Source organism: Astatotilapia calliptera, chromosome 16 (assembly GCF_964374335.1).
Source record: "Astatotilapia calliptera chromosome 16, fAstCal68.1, whole genome shotgun sequence".
In the NCBI taxonomy this organism is placed as follows: Eukaryota; Metazoa; Chordata; class Actinopteri; order Cichliformes; family Cichlidae; genus Astatotilapia; species Astatotilapia calliptera.
The window spans coordinates 20356939-20377260 of record NC_137437.1 but is presented as its reverse complement, the minus strand read 5'-3'; the positions used below and the strand labels follow the sequence as shown (position 1 = coordinate 20377260).

General features: G+C 37.8%; 1 protein-coding gene across 2 annotated transcripts in view; it reads right to left on the bottom strand.

Moving 5' to 3' along the window:
- The window catches only part of LOC113007925 (obg-like ATPase 1), a 51885-nt gene that overhangs the window by 29132 nt on the left and 2431 nt on the right, over positions 1-20322 (bottom strand). The window contains exons 1-4 of one of the 2 annotated variants that reach the window (XM_026144988.2): positions 19320-19487; positions 19109-19200; positions 15066-15209; positions 11212-11339 (exon numbers count right to left, since the gene is read on the bottom strand). In XM_026144988.2, the coding sequence (XP_026000773.2) occupies positions 11212-11339; positions 15066-15209; positions 19109-19200; positions 19320-19334 (379 nt within the window). In that variant the 5' untranslated portion in view covers positions 19335-19487. Of the gene's footprint in view, positions 1-11211; positions 11340-15065; positions 15210-19108; positions 19201-19319; positions 19488-20322 lie in introns of those variants that run through there. The other variant, XM_080290408.1, reaches the window with a different exon arrangement.

Here is a 20322-nt window from a genome sequence, read left to right as displayed (position 1 = left end):
TGGCTTGATTAGGGATCAGGCTAAACTCTGTAAAATTACAGCAGCACTGCAGAAGATAGAACTCAAAGTGATATTTATAAATGAAAAGTATTTAAGAAGACAAAACCAAAAAAAACCCCCAAAATAACAGAAGAAACCTTTTTTTTTTCCTTCAAAACTTCACATCAACAAAATTCACAAATACCAAGTTTAACACAACAACAATACTTATCTGCCAGGTACACAGACGAGAAAGTCATCTGAGTCAAGTCAAGATCAATACTGATTGAGCTGCTTCCTCTGATGTTGCTACCTGGGAGGATATGTGGTCAACATAATTCAGTCAAATTACAGTATTCATTGACTTCTAACTTCCTGTGCATGTTTTCACATGCAAGATAGGTAAGAGCACATCTGAAGAACTTGCATTCCTCATGCTGCTCTTAAAATGTTCATGCAAACTCAGTGCCGCAATTCTCCTGGTATTTAGAGCAGTAAAAGCTATTTTATGAGTCTGTCAGGAAAAGCACATTATGGATGTCTTCCCGACATAAAAACACAGGCAATACACATACGGGTATTTATGTTCATTCAGGAGATATCTTCTTGACATTCTTTTTAAGATTCATGAAACTGACAGCCATATCTGTAGCACATGGCTTCAGTAACAGAGTTTGTGGAAGATTCTGCCTTGTTTCTCAGCCAATATCAATTACGGCAAATACACTGGCTGCTAAAAAGCAGTTTGATTTCTGAAAATAGTGGGTTGTAGCCCTTCAGAGATATACTCATGTTTTCTACATGATTCCAGCTAAAAATAGATCATAGTCCTCAATAGTATGAATATCTGTACCTCACAGAGTGCCTCCAGTTCCTATGTAATCTACTGACAGCTGAAAAATCTAATGGTAAACTGAGTTTTAAAAGTGCATCTTTCCACCAGGTTTCATATCACAGAGTGAAAAAGTATATATGTATAGGGAAAAGTCGTTCAGACATGTCTGATCCGTGTGCAGCTGAAAGCTGAATGTTGTGGGTAGTCTGTTCTCCCGAACTGACTACAGACAGAAACAACGGTATTAATTCACTTATCATTAGCTTAACCTCTGTCATTTCATTCATTTTGTTAAACCGCTGAGCGTGAGAGTGCCTTGATTGAAAGGAACTGTCATATGCAGACCACTGTTGTCCCACATCATTCAGAGAACAAACCTTTTTAGATCCCTAACTACTATAGTGCCGCTGATTGCACAGACACCAGCAATTTCCTAACCAACCGCCACCTGAACAATGATGTGTTCAGCTTTCAGGCCCTCCAGCCTTTCAAAGGTGAATCATTTCACAGTTTGGAACGAGATCTCCATAGCAACTCCCTTTTGAAGGGTTTAGAATCACCATCCAATAATTCTATGATCATCGGGCCTTGCCATTCCCAGTGGTTCTTTTCACAGCGGACAGGCAAGGGGGGCATGGGGAGGAAGCAGGAAGATTCTACAGTCTATTTCAGGCAATTCATCTTGCAGGCCCATTAGAATTCAAAATATTGCGACCTTCAATCACCGAGCATGTTATCTGGAGCTGTGGCGATCTCCAGTCAAGATGGGTAGACATTTTTCTCTAATCATCCATGATGAGTGGAGGCTGACAAAAACTCTTCATTCTCGCTGAAGCAAAATGCTCATTTAAATGCTGTGACAGCACCTCGACACAGCCTGAAAACACACAAAAGGAGGACGATCCCACGGCAACTAAATGGTGGAGATTTTAAAGTTTGAGTATTGGTTAAAACAACAGCTTAGAAAAGCAAAGATTCGCATACATGTCAGGAATTTTTTTTTTTTATCACCAGTTTAAATGAACAATTATTACTTTTTACCAGTGAATAGAAAGAAAGGCAGGTGGCAGGACCCAGCAAGGCGGCTGTACAAGGTGAATCATTGCAAAAGAATGGCGAGGAAAGTAGATCATTTTCTCCTTGTAAACTATTTAATCTGAATACAACACTGTGTAGACTTTGATTTTAATCCTATACGCAACTTGTTTTAATGTGCCAAAATTACATCTGATTTGCTTTTACTGTGTAGTTTTCAGCTTTAAATTGCTTTGTTTATCATCTACAATGCCTAACAGGGAATGTATACTTCTGTGTAACATTACTCCCAAACTCAAGCTGTTGTGCACTTCCCTAGAAATCTAAGGAGGCCCTTAAAGGTATAAATGCTGTTAAAGGCTTCTACCACTTGTACAGGCTGTATCATAGGCTCTACATAAATTTACTGTAGAAAAATAATTCAGGCGTGAAGGGGCCTCCACACTGGAATAAAATCTCAGCGATGTGGTGACCAGAGAACACAGAAAGTCGCTGACTTTTGGCAACTTATGGACAGGTCCCCGGTTAGACTTCTGTCAACTCTGAGGGAAACCAATAAAGTGACAGTGATAGTGAAGGATACCCTGGATCAACATTTGACAAGACTGTAAATACAAGGTTGCCTAGGCAACTGGAGGTTGAAATTTTCCTCAGCAACCAACTTTCAGCTACAAAACAATGGTTCCGTTGTAGACGTCCCCTAAGTTTTACAATGATTTGTCCTTAAAATGTTTTTTTTGTTAATTTGTTTTGTTTTGTTTGCCTGTTTTTTGTTTTTCATAATGTTATATAAAATTGATTTTATATAAAAGTGATTTATCAGACAACAGGACAGTTTGCCAATTCCACTTGCACTGGAGCTTATGCTCACTTATGGTAATTTTCACAAGCATTCTCGAGCCTTTGCAATGATTTCCAATAAAGAATATTATCTAGTTTAATGCTTTTCAATATTGAGTGTTAGCACACTGAGATTCTCTTAGTCTGTTTATATTACGCGCCATTGATGATTTGACATTTTCTAAGCTAGTGAGAACATGACTGGACTCATTACGCTCATTTTACTGTTTAGCATAGCTTATAGGAAAAAGGGGGAAAATCACTAAAAAAGACAAAAATATGTATTTTCTTTTAATGTTTATCTTTGTATCTTTTTATTACTTCCTCTGCATTTGCCTACGTTGGCCCACACACTGTTAACAGAGTTCCAAATGTTCATGATGCTACTGCTATAAATTTAAAAAAATTCCCACCAAAATGCCGTATGCTTATGTTTTTGTAATGTTTGCTAAAAGCTACATCCCCCTGCTGTTTAATTGTTAATCAGGACTCGATGTTTCATAATGAATTTATATGGTTATTTTTTTATTTTCCATGGGAAAGGCAAGTCTGGAAGTATTAATTCACAAATGCTTTCAATATTAAAGCTGACTCACATATTGTTGCTTTACTTGTTCTGATAAGGGGGGGAAAATACACCTTGACATGAAAGAAAATAAAAGATATTACTCTAAAAACAAAATAGTTTTACTGCATATGTTTACTATTAGCTAAATAAACTCAATTACATACCCTAGTTTGTGTACTTTTAGTTATTTTTTGGACAAGAGACCACATGTAACACATTAATCAGGACACTTGTTTATGTATTTGTGCTGTAATGTTGCACGATGTGTACATGTTTTCACTGTGTTTTTCATTATTTTATTAACAAAAGGCTGCTAACAAAATTAAAATTGCTTTTAGAAAAACAACCAAAGCTTTTGAAAGTTAATTTAGTTCAACAGAAGATTTTGCAACTGAGCGGCTGACAGCATCATACACGGTGAGCACGCTGGGCCAGGTGACGTCTATTGGACGTTAGTCAAGTTTAAGAATTTGTGAGCTGGTGAGTGATAGGGCTGAATTCTTGGAGAACAGCCATTACTGGCGTCTGTGGGGAGGCAAGTCAGCCATAAATCATCTCTGTCTGAATAGCTGATCCAGTTTGCTTGTAGTGCCTGTAGCTAAACAATCGGTTTGATTTTTTCACTGCGAGCATTAAGCAAAGTGTGGGATGACGTCTGAACGATGCAATAAACAAACACAAACATCTCACTAACCTGCCATCGCCTGCCTTCATGAATTCATCAGATAAGGGTGACTCATGTGGAAGTCAGTGAAGGCAAAGAATGTCTTTAAATCATCAACTTTTTGTAGATCTTGTCACTTTTAAGGTATTTTGATTTGAATCCCAGAACTTCCACCACCCACAACTGAAATAGATAAAAGCTCTCCCAAAGTTTTTGATGAATTCCTGATTCTTTTAACTAACTTGCCCTTCATTTGTCTTTACCTTTTACCTTCACTTACAATAGGTTGGAATAATCCAACCTGCTCCTGCTTAAAATTCAAACTTACATTATCAGCTATATATGAATATACTTACACCTTACATTATAGCCCAATAAACGATGATTTGACCTGCACCTTCAAAGTCTAAAAAACAAAAGAAATTAAGGAATTTGGTCTTACATCATGAATATTACATTTTTAATAGACTTAACAAAATTATTACATTCATGCAAGCTAGTTTGGAGTCCACCCAGTGCCTTTGTAATATTGCACTCGGTGAGTTGCAGATTATACAACAGCAGTATAAATTATGTTTTCCAGGTGTCTAAGACTTCAAACTAAGTACATGACTTATCCTCAGAATTAAAGAAGTTCATTGGTTATTGGTCTCTAACTAAGCTCTGATTCGCAGTGCATTAACTGTGCATCTAGTTTGCAATGTGTACAGACTTTATCAACTTTTTTCTAGTAAAGGTTGCAGTAGATGCAAAGATCTGTACATGTCTCAAACAGCACCAACTGTGTAAATATAAAGCAGCATAGCATACAGACTGTTAGCAAGGAAAAGCCATTTCCTGGCTCTGCCAAACGGAACCAAAATCTACTTTACCTGCTCAACTAAATCCTACGAATGAAAACATGGTATCTTGTGTTTTTAATCCAATCAAAAACATGAAATTCTGGGATATTAGTGCTGGATTATTTCTTGGCCGGGGAGTCTTAACTTTGGTTCTAACTTTGAGCTTGAAAAACAACCAGAAGAGGATATATCAGAGCCAGGAAGCGCTGTTCCTTTAGCGTAATGGCCAAACTGCAATTTCTTCATTCATTACATGATGCACACTGGTCTGTAATGTCAGTTTTCCTCTTTAACATTTCTTACTGTTCAATTTCCTCCTTAGCAAATGTTAAGGAGGAAATTGAACAGTAAACGAGATTTTTCTAACCATCACAAACCTTAGAATTTCCTTTTTCCAGTAGCATCTGGAAAGTCAAGAAGTGTCATATGATATTTTTTATCCCATTTATATGTGCTGACTTATAAATGGCTGGCAGTCTTAACTGGAGAAGTGCAGTATCAAATCAAATCAAATCAAATCACTTTTTATTGTCACATCACATGTGCAGGCACACTGGCACAGCACATGCGAGTGAAATTCTTGTGTGCGAGCCCCACAAGCAACAGAGATGTGCAAACACAACAACACAAACGAGCAAAATACAAGAATGGCCAACCTGAAACTAATAAATATATGTACAATATATGTACAATATATGTACAATGTTCATGTTCATGTTTTAAGGTCAAAAACCCAAATGCCTGTGGAAGCTCATAGAAAAAAAAAGCTTTTCTTTATCATATGTTTTGTGAGCTATCCAGTTTTCTTCAATACTTTGAAGATTTTTTTCAAAACATTCATGTTTATTTTTTAATGAATACATTTTTACTTTTGTAACACCACAAAAAAAAACAGCTATGAATAGAACTGCTAAAATTGTTCTTCACAACTTCCCAATATACACGCTGATGTTATTGTATGTTTTGATTTGCCAACAACACTCTGCAGATGCTAACTAATTACTACTAGCATGGCATCAAACGATAACTTACAAATTAATAGACAACATCAGCTCCACAAAGGCCACAGCTATGTAACATCTACACTGCTATCATAACTAAGATCTCATTTGATTGATCGACTTTATTTTTCTAAATGTTTAAACTGAACCTTCAGGCAGTAGGAAAACCTCAACTTAACCAGGAATTCAGGTGCTGAAAGCATCGCTATCACAGTAAAAGAAAAGTTGCCAAAAATAACAGCTACTTTCCAGTCTGCTGCTCACAACCAAAGAAAGTCCCTGAAGATTAAATGCACCCGGTATCTTTAGGCTAGATTCTTCCCGAGTGCCGTGCAACCATAAATAAGTCTTCATTAGAAGTGAACTAGAGGTTTCCTGCAGTGATGTGGGGCACTGTGTGAGCATTCAAACATCTAATTGCTGGAAACCAAACATCTGGGAATAAGGCCAGGTGGGCTGGCAGAGTTATAGCGGGGAACAGAGGAGTAGATGAAGTAGAACATGTCTGTGTCTTGTCACAGACAGTAACGATCCAAACACTTTCCAGTCAGTGCAAAAGGGCTGGGAACAGCTAGACTGCAAAGTATTTTGTTGGGAGACCAGGAAACGGCGTGCATTCAGCAGAATCGGCTTTCAGGATGTCACCGTGTGCTCTAATAGATTTTGGAAGGCATTGTTGAAAGCAAATCCTCCGTTTAAACAGCCTTTTCAAAGGTATTAGGGGAAGAAAAATATTCATAATGTGCGGACCCAAAATCAAAGGAAAATATGTTTTTACTACAGCCTGGAAAAAGTTACAGTTATAGCCCTTAACAGACAAGGAAATACGGCAAAATAAGACCAGACAGAAAATTGTTCTGATATTTAAAGTTTCATTAGGTTCAGGCCGATCATTAAACTGCACTGACCTTTTTTCTTGATTAATCTCTCTCTATAGTGTCTATATAAACTCTTGTGCTAATTCCAAAAACCCCCAAAACATACCACTCCAGGCACAAAAAAGTGCGATTCCCCACAACCATATAATCAAGCTATATAAAAGCAGTGGCTTCAGCATTGCAGTCTGCTTAACACCAGATAGATATAATTACAAAACAAAACCGGGTATGTTTAATGGTTAACTTGTGAAACAAACCACATTGTTTCCAGGGACTTCACAAGAGTGGGAAACAATGGTATGCCAGAACAGATAGTTGAAGACACACACACACAGACACACACAGAGAAGCTTTCGATTTCTATTTCCGATTGTCAGGAATGTTTGTCTTCTTTGTGCGACTAGAAACAAAAGAGTTGGTTTTGCGTGTGGATCTAGTTTTTACATTTGGCCCAACTTTGGGTCGTTTTAACCACATATAACCCATGAAAGTATTACTAATATACAGCTCACAAAAATGACAACAATCTGGTCATGCTGTTTAAAATAAGATGCAAAATATATGTTTTTATTGTTGTTGTTTTTAAAGTGATATATCTTTGTGTAGGTTCACACTCATCCAGGTCATATATATATATATATATATATATATATATATATATTAAGGTCCTGGAAACAGATTTTAGTCCATGTTGTCATGACAGCATCACACAGTTTTGCAGATTTGTTGGTTGCACATACGTAATGAGAGGCTCCTGTTCTATCACATCCCAAAGGTAAATGGACTCATTCCTATATAGCGCTTTTCTACTCTCCCTGACCTCAAAGTGCTTAAAAGGGTCTTTATTGGATTGAGATCTGGTGTCTGTGGAGGTCATCTGACTGCAGTGAATTTCTTTTCATGTTCAAGAAACCAGTTTGAAATGATCTGAGCTTTGTGACATGGCACGCTATCCTGCTGGAGGCAGCGATCAGTGAATGGGTACTCTGTGGTCATAACAAGATGGACATAATCGACAGGAATACTCAGGTAGGCTGTGACATTTAAGCAATGCTCAGTTGAAACTGAGTAGCCCAAATATCCCATATACTATAAAACCACCACCAGGCTTAATCACTAATACAGGAAGGAGGAAGCATGAAGGGAGTGACTTTTTTAAGTGGGAGGTAATTTCAAATGTTCAATGTTTCTATCAGCTCAAAAAACATCAGCAAACACACAAACTGTTTGTGTGCAGTTTGTTGCACAGTGTGTTGATAGCTAAAGGTCCAACTGCTATATTTCACAGGAAGTGAAAAGTATGGAAACCCACAAGGGACATTGGAGAAAAAAATCCCATGTTGCTTCTGTGTTTATTTTTTACCCAATGTCCTGTCAGGTCTCCAAAGCAAAGAATGTGAGATAACTTCACTCAGAGATAAAGAAAGATGTAAGAAAAGACAGGAAAGGAAGAAGAGATTAAAAGGTAAGGACTGCTCAGTGATGCTTAATAAACTGCAAATTTAAAGCTTACATGTAATCTCATAATTTTATCACATATTGGATCTGTGTGTGATGTCTTTTATTCTGCAAAACAAACCACACTATACTAACTTTGTGTTAGCAGAGAATAATCTGCATTTAAAATGATGTTACTAACTTTGTGTTAGTATAGTGTTGGACTGGCACACAGTGGCTGTGATGTTCATGGTCAGAGTTAGGTTACATAGAGTGTAGCAGAGAATAATCTGCATTTAAAATGATGTTACTTAGATTAATTCACTGAATTCCAACATTATACCAACTTCGCACTGTCTAGTATAAAGATAGTATAAAAAATATATAGTGTCAGTGTCTGTGTATGAGATGGAAATCAGCCAGGATAGCTCGTGAAGCTGCTGACATCTTGTTGAACTCAGTTGTGTAAATCCACAAAGAGCAGCAGGTCAGCTGATCACAGCATGTAAACTAAGAAAATCTACTGAAGCTCACATTAGAAATTACTGTAAGCTGTGATTCTTCTCCCTATGCTCAGACACTATGTACAACAACCATGCCACAACCAAATTCACTTAAATCAACTTTCTTTCCCATTCTGATGCTCAGTTTGAACTTCAGCGGGTCATCTTGAACATGTCTACATGCCTAAATGCATTACACTGCTGACATGTCATTGGATGATTAGATATTGCCATTAACGAGCATTTGAACAAAGCGGTCAGTGAGTGTAGATAGCAGAGTGTCTAATTTAACCTATGAGTCACAGCTATGCATTGAGTGACACCACTTTAGCTCTGCTAAACACTGCATGAATAAATAAATGACTCCTGAACAGACATGAAAGCAATCTCCAATAAAAGCACTATTTAAACTTGTTTGTGTAACATTTGCTAAAAACTACAGTTTTATCAGGATATGCCATATTGTTTATTAAAAATGAAACAGTCCTATTTTAGCTTATTTGTCTGTGGCCACTTAGCATGCTCATGAACACACAGCAGCTTGCACCGTAAACATTAGCTGCATCCTGCCAGTTTATGTTTTCACCAAGGAAAGCGTTCAACAATCTAGCCCTCGGCTATATTGGGAAACTGTAGTAGCTATAACATACACAGGCCATTTTAGCCTTCCCCATCTTTTAGCTCCTGCAGCATTGGCTCCAAAACATCCACTGCTTCATCTACACTTTGCCTCAGTTGGCACTGCAGAGCACTGACTGCAGCTGAACCCTCAGGCTTCTTGTAGTTCTGTTTGTGGTGCTCAGTGCCTCGATATCAGATGATTGGATTGCATTATCATCTGTTGATTACTGTCATCTCTGTCAGTATCTCTTTCAGTGCTGTCTGTATCTTTTCTTTTCAATACCTTGTACATGTGATACTTTCATTTTGGGAGTTAGTAATGTTTTAATATTCACTGTACTGAACAAACTGCAGTTAGTTCAAAGAAATTCAGCCCCAAATCAGCAAGTTGTGGTAAGAACTCCAAAAACTTGTGAAGAGGTGTAAACAGAACTGAATATACACGCATGTGGAACAAACCACTTTCTAAGATGATAAAAGTGATTATCTATTATCTATATTATCTTTATATCAGTGCATAAGGTTGTTTGTAAATAGACTAGTATGGATTTTTTTGCATAATAAAGTAATATGTCCATGACTACAATGGTGTGGTTCAGTGATGTGTCTCTTGGACAGCAGTAAGTGGCATGGAGGAATATCCAAAAGAGTCCTTGGGAGCAGAATTAATTCTGTCTTTTTCCTTTGATTTGCTAAAAATTAAAACAAAAAAATATATAGTATATACAGTATATATCTATATATCTATATATATAGATATATAGATATATATAGGAAACCAAAGGGTGAGTTCATCAGTAGCAGACCAACAGATTTATTGTAAGAGCAAAAAAAAACAAAAGGATTATATGCCTGTGATTCCAGAAAAAGTCCATAAAAACTGAGCTGACAAAAGTTAACCTCACCTGACACGTCTCATCCATTCTGTAAATCATTACTAAGTTACAGCAGGTGGTCTGCTAGCTCCACGTCTCACATACTACAGAGTCACCATGCAGCAATGCTGTTTGAAAACTGCACTGAAACAGAAGTAATATGTTTGCCAGTGATACACAGAGACAACTAGGAACAATATAGAAAAATGGCCTTAATCTTAACCCTTTCTGTCTGTCTGCGCTGTGCCTGTCACAGCCGACTTTAATCAGAGCTCCTTTCACACAGTGGGAAAGTCAATAACAGCATACAATCAGCAAACAAATTCAGCTATTTTTAAATGGGGCCTCTGCATTCATTTCAGTTGCTGTAATTTGAATTATTCTAGCGTGTAACACTTTAATTGTCTAAGACAAAGACCATGTCAGAGACACAGAAGAACTGGAGGCAGGAGAAGACTTAGAAAGTGGTTTGAAGGCTGTCTCGCTGAGGGCCAGACTGGGAATAATTTGATGAGATAATTACATTTGCACTTTCACAGTAGCAGCAGGCAGCGTTTAGAATCATAGCAAATAAACAACATCATTAGTAACATTAGATATAGGTGACAATAGATTAGAATAGATTTACTGGGTTTTCTTTAAACAAACAAAGAAAGGACAAAATTTCATAGATTTTATTTATTAATAACTTACTTACCTCTTCTGTAACCAAACCTAATCAAAAGTGGCATTAGGGATCATGTTACAATAATAAGGAGCGCTCCTTCTCAACAGTCCTGTGATGTTTCCAGCCCTCAGAATATGCTACTGATTGTGTGAAGTCGAAACCAGGCACTCCCCACTACTGTGATTCTCATTGAGGGAGCCTCCCAGTAGGAATGTGAGGTTTGGCCTGACTTCATTAATTCTGACTGGTATGTTCATCTTGGCACCGACCACACAAGATGCCCCGCTAGCAAAACTCCACTAAAACTGCTGCTTTCAGATGTCTGGTTTTGGAGTCCTGGTATTATCAAATGTTGCCCGTGCAACTGTTTTAGCACTACTATGAAATATTATATATTAAGCATTTTATGATTTCCTAATGACGAAATCCCAAATATATTTATATGTATATGCACATATATACTCACGTGTCATGTGGAAGATGCCATCACAGGCGTTGATGTGGGACAGGAAGGCATTTCCCAGGCCTTGGCCAGCATGAGCACCTTTCACCAGACCAGCAATGTCAACAACATTAAGAAAAGCTGGGATTTTGCTGCAACCAAAGAAGCAATAAAATAAATAAAGAAAAAAAAAGGAAACAGTCAGATAATTCAGATGAAAATGGAAACAACATATTTTTGTGCTTCAGTCCAATACAATTCAATATGAAGTACACTCAGGTTAATGGATCACAGGAGGGGGGGATGTCCTGGTTGATGTGTTGCTGTTTTCTACTACAATATAATATAAAGTGCTGTGAAATTTGAAAGCTGATGGTGTAGTACGAGGCAGACAAAGTATCAGATTATAATAATGTTACAATGACAATGTTATTCAAGTCGCAAGTCACTAAAAAGCAGGATCTACCCACATTTCAGAGTAAGAGTAAACTATTTTTCTAGATTTTACTTTATTAATTTTTTACAGTGCTGTGCTAAAGTCTTGAGCTACCTCTGATTTTTCATGTGTTGCCTCAAACGAGCCAGACTTTCTTCTATTTTTTGTTACAGTTGACTCGAGTCATAGTTCTTCACTTTCTAAAGGTTTTTGGCTGCTTTTCACTCATTTTCAGTCCAGACTATATATCTGACCCTTTTCAGAGGAATGATTTTTTTTTTTGCTTATAAAGCCACCTGACACTATTATTCATTCAAACATAAAAAAACATCTGACTCAAGGGAGGAAGCAGTGTTGTGCTCATTCATAACAGACAACTTAGCAAATAACCAGTTTTAAATGGAATCTTTAGGCATTTTGTTAATCGAAAACTTCCAATTTCTTCCAATTTCTAAAAATGATTCCAAGGAGAACAGAGTTTTTCATGCATAAAATATTATTTTCTGTACTAATAAGGTGGTGGGTAAAGAGATATTAGTGGGGAAATATAGTTAACCTATACCATATTTACCCTATACCCTTTAGTTAATCTATCTACTGTCCAAAGAAGCCTCATCAGAAATGGCTTCAGAGGGAAGGCTATCAAGAAGCCACTTAAAAGAAAGGGAGAAATTGTTGAGGTACATATCCAGCAGTACCAAACACAGTGGAGGCTCTGCCATGATAGAAAAACACACTGTCATAGATTGGCCTCCACAGACCATGGACCTCAACATTATTGAAGCAGTGTGTGAAAACACAACAAAACACAGCCAACATCCAAAGAGGAGATTTGAATGTCCTTCAAGAAGCCTGGAACAGTACTTAAAGAAATTACAAGAAAGCTGTGTAGAAGAATAAAGCTGGCCATACCAAATATTGACTTTCAAGCTCATTAGAGTAATATAAACTCTTTTTTTAATCTTATATGCTGCATTTGCACCTATTTCTCATTTTTATAACAAAAGATAAAGTAATGAGGGGTGGCCCAAGACCTTTGCACAGTACTGTAAATGACATTAATATAAAAGTGACAACAGATTCATTTTAAGGATCACACACGCGTATTAATGACAGCTTATTAAAGGTATTGTAGTCCAATGTTCACTGCCAATAGACACTTAAAGTAGTACTAAGACAAGACCAAATATAAGACATAATTAATAAATGGTATTTGGTTGATTGGAAGGTTATGACAGCAGAATGGCTCACTGATGCGTTTGTTATAATCTGAACAACACTGCAGGTCTATGGCACTTAAGAATAACATATATGAGGCTTTTAGATGCACAGGTAATAATTTTCAGAATCAATTCAAAATGCTTATGGTTGTTTTTAAATTATATTCTTTAAATAAGAAACATGCAAAATATCATTTGCGTGACCTTGTGAGAGGTGGGGAGGTTTAATTGTGTGGTTAGAGGGATAATTAGCAGAGGTGGGACCAAGTCATTGTTTTGCAAGTCTCAAGTAAGTCTCAAGTCTTTATCCTCAAGTCTCAAGTCAAGTCTCAAGTAATGTCAGGCAAGTCAGAGTCGAGTCTCAAGTCACTGGTGTAAAAGTCCGAGTCAAGTCACAAGTCTGAAACTTTGAATTTCAAGTCCTTTCGAGTCATTCAAAAAAACGAAAAAAAAGCATGTTGCAGTTATATGCTAAATGTAAATATTAGACCATGTAATTTTTAAATCTGTGTTTTTCTCAACACATGACAAAATAGTGAACTTAGAAAATATACACAAATTGTGAAATTGCACCTCTTTAAAATGCAGCTCAATTAAACCTAGCTCCAAGAATAATTTTCACGGACAGTTCTGAGATAAGCTGCATGTTATTCTTGGATGCGCTTGTAGGACCGGCTTTAAAATCGCATGACAAAAATATCATACACATTAAAAAAAACTGCATCACCAACGTAGCCTGGACAACATTTGCTAGTTAGATGAAGTCAGCTATCTCATCGTAGCATATTTATATGCATATTTATAATCATACGGTTCTTGGAGTGAGTGCATACACTCATGAAGTTTAGTAACTTCCGGTCACTGCAACAAGCCCAGGTACAGTTTACCGACGGATGGGTACAGGACCTTGAAATGCACCGTGTAGAACGAAAGACCATCGTACGTATCATAAGTTTACCAGTCTCACAAATTGTCGTCATAAATACACATTCCTTAACCGTTTATTAATAGGACCTTTGAGCTCAACGATAATTAATTAGTAGTGGAAATAATTTCTGGTAGCATCACAGAAATGTAGCAGTGACAATAATATTGTATGCTGTAATCGTACTGGGCAATTAGTGATACAAAAAAACCCGTTTTATCCTGTGAATAAAAGTATGTTTTTGTCAATGTACCATAATAACAGAAGCGAAACGCAATATTGTCAGGACAATTCACTATTTATGCACAATAAATAAAGGAGCATAGCGCGACAATTTCTGTTCAGCGCCAGACTTGCTTGTAACCTATATCACCAATTATGTTATGAAAATGACGTATTAACTACTAAAAAACACTGACCTTTGTGTAAATGCTTGGAGCAGACTAACCTGTGAGCTGGAGTGTTCTGGGACGTTATATTTGGTCTTTGAATGGCTGCGATCCAGGCCATCCGTCGCGTCTTTGTTACTTCGGAAACATGGCTCGAACAATTTCTCTTCAACGACGTAATCCGATAACAACCGATCTCTTTACCCGTCGGCTTCCCGTGGCTGTCATGCGACCGGCTATTGCAGTTAATAATACAACAGCTTCTTGACATTTTTGTGTTTCTTTTTATCGCTGTATAACTGATTTCAATTGAAAGTCTGTGTGCGCTAGTACCTCTTGCCACGAGTTCCCAGAATCCTTTGCGGTTCTACCCGTGAATGACGTCACATTTTCAATCTCTATATAATATGCGTGTTAAATTTTATATTTGGGGTAAAATATCAAGTCTTTTCAAGTAAACAGGTTCAAGTCCAATTCAAGTCCCAAGTCATTGGTGTAAAAGTCCAAGTCAAGTCACAAGTCTTAGAACATTTTTTCAAGTCAAGTCTAAAGTCATAAAATTAATGACTCGAGTCTGACTCGAGTCCAAGTCATGTGACTCGAGTCCACACCTCTGATAATTAGTAATAAAAAGTGTCATCTATGCATATGGCTACGGTATATCTAATATACAACATAGCGCAGGAAATCTGAATTGAACCTGCTTAAGCAGTTTCCATGAGTATGTATGATAACCAGGTGATGAAAGATGCTTTGGCTCTTCTTTGAAAGAAGCAGAGAAGCAATCTAAAAGCTCACAGCTACATGTCAACAACATTGGTATACGTTTTCTCATACCTATAGCAAGGGGACTGTCAGAGACTACAGATCTGAAGTGTGAATAATACGGGAACGATGAGACCTCATACCTGGCAGGTTTATGGAATTGGCAGAGGAAATCATAGCGTTCATCTGGAATGGGCACTCTGCTTTCATTTGGGTCAATGGTGCAGAAGGGGAAATTTTCAGCCGCAGCCTGACTCTTTGTCAGCACGTTGAAAAAGGTTGACTTACTGAAAATAAAAACAGCAGTGAGGTCAAGGCATCTAAAAGTGCTGCTGTGTAGGGTCTGGCGGTTCAATAGCATGATCCTAAAACATGTCAGTTATTTATGCAAAATGAAGTTGTTGTTTTTTAATCTGCACACGAGGCAGAAAAGGTTGCGCTAACAGGCTGAATATTTGAGCTCTTGAATATAAAATCCTGCGTCAATTACAAGGTTAGATAATCCCATAATAGATCTGCTGTAAATGGATTCGACTGGCTGTTGAACAGGACTCACAAAATGTAGCCTCATGTTGTGATCACAGAGAGATTTATTTTCTATGGCACAAGCAGCTCGAGTGTACTTCAAAATCTACAGACAATGGTGAGTGTCTAAGAGTAATGATGGCATGGCAGTTACCTATAATCCAGGACTTTCCATCTTTATCCCCTCACTCAGTGCTTCACATTGAAATTATTGTTTGTTAAGTCCTATAGGCATGAAATTGCTTGAGACTGCCAAAGTGCATGTATTAATTCCTTATATAAAGCTAGATTGATTTTCTAACATACTTGAAGCTTTTCCCGGGTCACCTTGGGTAAAAAAGAAAAGTAACACTAAAACATCTCTCAGGTGTAGACTTTAATGCTTAATATAGAGAACAGCACAGCAATGCACACACTTGCTGCAGTGCAAATCTGAGGGTGATGTGACAGTAAGTAAAAGAAAAAACAAAAAGAAGATTAGTAGTTTGCAGCCAGAGTTTGGGTGTTTTTTCAGCTGGTGGGTTATGGAAACTAGGAAGTCAAGATTTGTAGCTATGAAATCAATCAATCTTTTTAGTGAAAGACTAACACTTACATTTAAAGTGCAGTAACTCAAACAAATGTGTTAAAGAGCTCCGCTACGGAGCTAAAGGTAAACATCTCATGACTAGCTAGCATAGGCTAGGATTCTCGCTGCTCACTGGATTGTTATTATGAGACATCTTTTAATAAAGATAGCATGTGTCACTGGTGTTCAAATTAAAAAATGCCCAAATGTGAACTTGAACAGGGATATTAAGGGATGTTTATCATCTGGTAAATAGAAAGTCAAAGCTACAGTTTGTAACTTTCACATCTAAATTTCATTTTCATTCAAGTTCGATTTTAGTCCAACAATGCTGGTGAAGCCCATCAGTGCAAGGTAAGGATCCTGGTAATTCACAGTATATTAGAGTTTTAAACCTGGAGCTCATTTTCCAGGTTGAATGCTATGTTTCCTTGAAGTGATGCCAACTGTAGTGCGATGGGCTTTGAGGTATGTTTTCTCTCGCTTGGCAGGTGGTGTCAGAAGTGTCAAAAGGCGGTGCATCAGGCGCCATAGGTTCAGTGTTTATATAACATAAAAAGACATTTCATACACTTCTGCTTTCCTTTAAATAAACTGTTTCCTAGACATCGCTGGTGCTGATTGCAGCTTTAGTTTCTACGTGCAGTTTGAGCCAATCAACAAGTGGTGGAAATGGAACAATGGAGATAAGGTAGGCTACACTAACTAGGACTGTGGGGGGGGAATCTAGCAAGTATCCAGGAAAAGTTTCTGATGGAAGTGTTTCTGTAATTTCTTCACTGCCAGAAGGGGAGACAAAAGCACATGCACATGGTGACATACTAACTTTTTTTTCTTTTGCGGGGAGGTTCCACCTTGATTGGTGCAAACATGTAACTTGGTGTATATCAAGGATTTATATCTCTGCAGGATATACATGCTTTGAGCAATGGATGCTTGTTTTAACAAGTCATATCAGAAGTTAAGACTCTCATGATAGTCTACTGGTCAGTTCTTCTGTCTGAATGCCTTTTTAATCTTGATAATCTTGGCTAGCATCATGCAAACGGTCTTATTCATTGTCATAATGACACAGTTGGACAAATTTCTCCACTCACTATATAAAAACAGCTGAAAATGCATAGCTTATATAAGGCATACCAATCTGAGGTTATTATTCAGTTATTGTCTTGTTTTTACATTGCCTTCTAAGTCAAATGGAGCTGCGGAATAAGGCAAAAGGTAGATACTGTGTATTGGTAGCATAAGAGAAGTGAAAGAGATTTTATGCAGACCATATAGTGTGTTTCTCTAAGCCTTAACAGACAAGAATAAACTTTTTTCCAGCCTATGAGCAGGAGAATGGCAGTAAACACAGTGAGCATGTGCTGTGGTCTAAGTGTAGGAATAGCTGAAAGGCTGGCTGAATCACACTCTCGAGTTTCCCATGTGTGAAGAGTGGTCAGTTACGCCCAACTAACAGCTGGCTGGCATCTGAACATAGTTCATTCAGGAAGAAACCATAGGAGGGTTGACAAGTTGTACTTTGACATAAACGTGGTATGGCAGGCCGCAACCTCAGTGAGTTCTACTTCTTAACCCAGGAAGACATTGTGGTTTTGCTGGGGTAAGAAACGAAAACATTGGGCACTAGAGAGATGATGAGATGGTGTGCAATAATCTTCAAAACAGCTACCAATACACACCACATGTGAACAAATGGCTGCAGAAAACAGGCTCTGTATAAATATCTCCTCCCTCTAGTAATAAGTGTCTGCTAAAAAAGAAGAAGAAGAAAAGAACAGAAGAAGAAATCCAGCTTGTCCACAGTTTAACTAAAACAGTAAGGCTTACTTTCATTTGACTAATTACAATACAGAGCATGGACAATGTTTCCAATGTCCTTCCAAAAGCCATTGGTTTTCCAAAACTTTCCAAACTGCTCAAAAAAACAACTGTTCTGTTGAAAATTACTGAAAAAAAAAAGTTTCACAGAGGGGCAAAGTGATGAGAACATGACAGCTGAAAAGGAACATGATGTATCACCGTAGCCCTTTCTGTAACTCAAAGGGGCCTACAGGGAAGTCATGGTGGGGTCTGCACTGTTATTACACTATGTCACGGATGTTGCTGAAGGTCTTAGATGTAGTAGATGCTGACAAAAAAGATTTGTCTGACCAGGTGTGACATGGAAACGTGATGTCAGCCTTTTGACTCACAGACTGCCTGAGACGTACACTGAGCTTTGACCAGCAATGGGCTTTGCAGAGCGATAAGTGAGCTTTCAAAACCAATCAAGAACCCCACTCCCTCATTCAGTAAAAGGACAGAAACAATAGTAGACAGTAAGAGGAATGCAGGGTTTGTTTTTTTTTTTGCATGCTGTCATTCAGTTCAAATGCAGCACGCTCCCACATGTAAGGTGTTGCTCTTTTATTTTTTCTACTTTTTCCACTGATTTAATAGTAATATTCAGCATTCATAAATCCAGACATTGAGGAAACAAAAGGCATGCAAACTTTAACCTTTTTTTTTTTTTTTTTATCACCGTGGGTTTTTATGAGCTGCAGATGCTTGACGCCCCAGGTCTACCCTTATAACACTTTTCTGCTGTAACATTCAAAAAAGGAAACAACGGTAACATCTGAAGCCTTTGTGAAAGGATGGGTAGCTGAGAGAGAGGGTTAAGATGCATGCAAGGGAAGACCTGGTTTGAAAACCTCTTGCGGAGTTTGATCCCTGCTAGTAGGGACACATGTGGCTCCAGGAATTTAAGAGCTTTTCAAACATTGTTGTGGTTATTCAGGAACACAGAAACGTTTCCCACAGTTATCCAAGGAGCAGCTCTTTCTGGCACGCAGATTTTAAATCGTGCCATTTATTCATTTATTTATTTATTTATTTTTATCACCATGTAGCAAGGCATGCAAAAGGTGTAACATGGAGAAACTCTCATGGAACAATGAAATAAAGGTAGAAGTTGTCTGCACTTGTCATGCAGCAGCTTACATCTTGTCTTACATACAGCAAGTTGGTGCAGTTCAACAGTAGACATGGGGCACATGAAATGTAGTGAGAAGCCCATCCTGTCTGTATAAATAAGGTTTTACTCACCCAACATTGGGCAGGCCAACAATCCCTATTTTCAGCGAGGTGCCAAACCTTCCAATCAATGGTGGTGGCTTTAGTGCATCAGCTCCTTTGCCCTAATCAAGACAATGTGGAAATGCACGCAGTCAGAAAAGCACTTGTCATTGCATAATCTACAGGGTATGCTATAGTTTTTTCCTTTTTTTAAACAAATCTGTTCCTTAATAAAACCCACCTTTTTTGGAGCCATTTCTCACACTAGAAGAGTCCACTGAATTCCACTACAGCTATAAGAAAAGCTCATTCATTGAAGGAAAATGGGCTAAGCTAAGTCCTCAAATGCAACCAGTCGACTGCACTTTAAGCAGATCACTCGCTGCGCTCAAAATAGAACCTGCAGCCCCTGGAAATGAAAGTTGACACTGTAAGCTGGCGAGCTGACCTGCACCTCCAAATTTAGCTGTCGATAATATTGATGCAGGTCGATGAGCTCCTATAAGATCAGCACTACAGTGCTGAAGAAAAGTGGCTACTAAAAGCAGATTTTTTCCTTCTCAGAGGCTTGACTGTATTGTCTGATTTGATTTTTCTTTTTCTAATGAACATTTCCATCGCCAGTCTTGGTGCTCGTCTAACTTGGGGCTTCCACAAGTTGTAATTATTGTGGGTCTCAGTGCTCAAAGGTTTGCTCAAATTTGTCTTGTTCCCTTGTTTTATAGCTTGTTACCTTCCCATGGAAATAAAAGCTGATTGTCAAGTGGTTAATTTCCCAGTGCACTTCAGTTTATGCCATCTATTTTCTGACTGTGTTCTCTCTTTAGTTGTCACTAATATAACAATAAGAATTCATGGAAAACACACAACTGAAATCCATGCAAAATATATAACACGTTATCTATACATTTATTTTACAAAAAAGCCATAAAATAACAAAAAAAGGATAAAATTGACATATTTGTACCCATTTATTTTCTATAAACTGGGCTTCCTCTGATATTGTGATCCAAGTGGACTTCCCAGATAAAAAAATGTACAGCTTCAGCACCACAGAAGTAAAGTATAACATCCTTTTCACTCACAGTTTACACTTCAACCCCCTTTTGAGAGAAACAGGTGTAGCCACATGAGCACACGAAATTACAACAATTAGTTAAACATCCTCAAATAAACTTCCCGCTGCAGAAATACAAATTAAAGCACACAGGGGCACAACCAAAAACCATTGCCCCATCCAGCAG